The sequence below is a fragment of the Lipotes vexillifer genome, unplaced genomic scaffold, assembly GCF_000442215.2.
Source record: "Lipotes vexillifer unplaced genomic scaffold, Lipotes_vexillifer_v1.1 C26565108, whole genome shotgun sequence".
NCBI lineage: Eukaryota > Metazoa > Chordata > Mammalia > Artiodactyla > Lipotidae > Lipotes > Lipotes vexillifer.
This window is the reverse complement of record NW_006786544.1, coordinates 1-1,173: the sequence shown is the minus strand read 5'-3', so window position 1 is coordinate 1,173 and position 1,173 is coordinate 1. Positions and strand designations below refer to the sequence as shown.

General features: G+C 68.8%; 1 protein-coding gene across 1 annotated transcript; it reads left to right on the top strand.

Annotated features, from left to right (window-relative positions):
* Window positions 1-331: 331 nt before the first annotated feature.
* On the top strand, window positions 332-1,114 carry LOC103078006 (proline-rich protein 23C-like). The gene has a single exon (XM_007458917.1). It carries the CDS (start codon window positions 332-334, stop codon window positions 1,112-1,114), a length of 783 nt encoding a protein of 260 aa, XP_007458979.1.
* The last annotated feature ends 59 nt before the right edge of the window (window positions 1,115-1,173 follow it).

Below are 1,173 nucleotides of genomic sequence, written 5' to 3'. Positions count from 1 at the left end.
CTGGCTTCACCTGCAACATCCTTCGCTGTCTGTTGCGTAGACGAATCGGCGCGAGGAGCTGAAGATTCCAAGGCGCCAGGCCCAGCCTAGCGACAGACGCCGATCCCCTAGAAACCTGAACTGCAGGACCCCGGGGAGGCGGCCCCGGAGCTCCGAGGACTCGTCCCTTGGCGCGCAGTCCCTTGGCGCGCAGTCCTGTCGTCCCCGCATCGCGCCGCCCCGCCCCGCCCCGGCCTGCCTCAGCCGTCGTCGGAACCCGGCACAGCGTGCGGGATCGAGCGCCCCCTCGCCCTCTGCCAGGCCCCGGGAGCGCTGTCCGTCGGTCGAGGTCATGGGCAGCCGGCCCCGCAGCCCCAGTGCCTACCCTGCGGACTGGTGGGGACCGCAGAACGAAGGACCCGGCCCCGCCAAGCGCCGCCGAACGGAGGAGCCCGAGGGCCCCGAGTCCGAGTCCGAGGCGGCGCCCAGCCTGGACAACCTGACGGGACCTCCGACCGCGGACGCGCTCACTTCCGTAGCGGTCCTGCCCGCCGGCCGTGCCCTGCACCTGTCCCTAGACGATGTCGACGTGCTCCTTGAGCCCGAGCCCACGTCCGTGCTGCAGGTGTCTCTCGGAGATCACATCCTCATGCTGGTCCCCGAGGCCCTCCTGGGCTCGGGTGTGGAAGGCCCGTGGGGACAGGGCCTGGGACGGGGCGCTTTCCTGAGCCCTCCCGGGGAGTACATGGCCCTGGAGCCGGGATTCTTCTGCGCAGCTGTCCCAGAGATCGCCTGCCAAGAAGAGGCCAACAAGGAGGAAGCAGACGCCGAGTTCCTGCCGTCTGGGATGGATGCTGAAGCCGGCTCCGTCGCTGGGCTCCGCAGCCCCACCGCCAGGGTGTCGGGCCCCAGCGCGCAGGGCTTTGTCCCAGAGCCCTGGCCTCGGGCGCCCACCCCTAGTCCAGAGAAAGGCTCTCCTCACCACGACGACAACCTGGACTTCCACCTTCTGGAGCCCTTCCCCGACTCACCACTCCAACCTCTACCTCCCTCTCCGAGTCCGGGTCCTCACGAGCGCCCCCAACGCCCTCATGGTCCTGCGCGCAAGGCCCAGAGATGTCTGTTCCCGGAATGAACTGCACCCCGGTACACACACACACACACACACACACACACACACACACACACACACAC

Bases quoted from the DNA above. Each gene is read 5' to 3' on its own strand.
- LOC103078006 (XM_007458917.1), top strand. From the start codon at position 332: ATGGGCAGCCGGCCCCGCAGCCCCAGTGCCTACCCTGCGGACTGGTGG.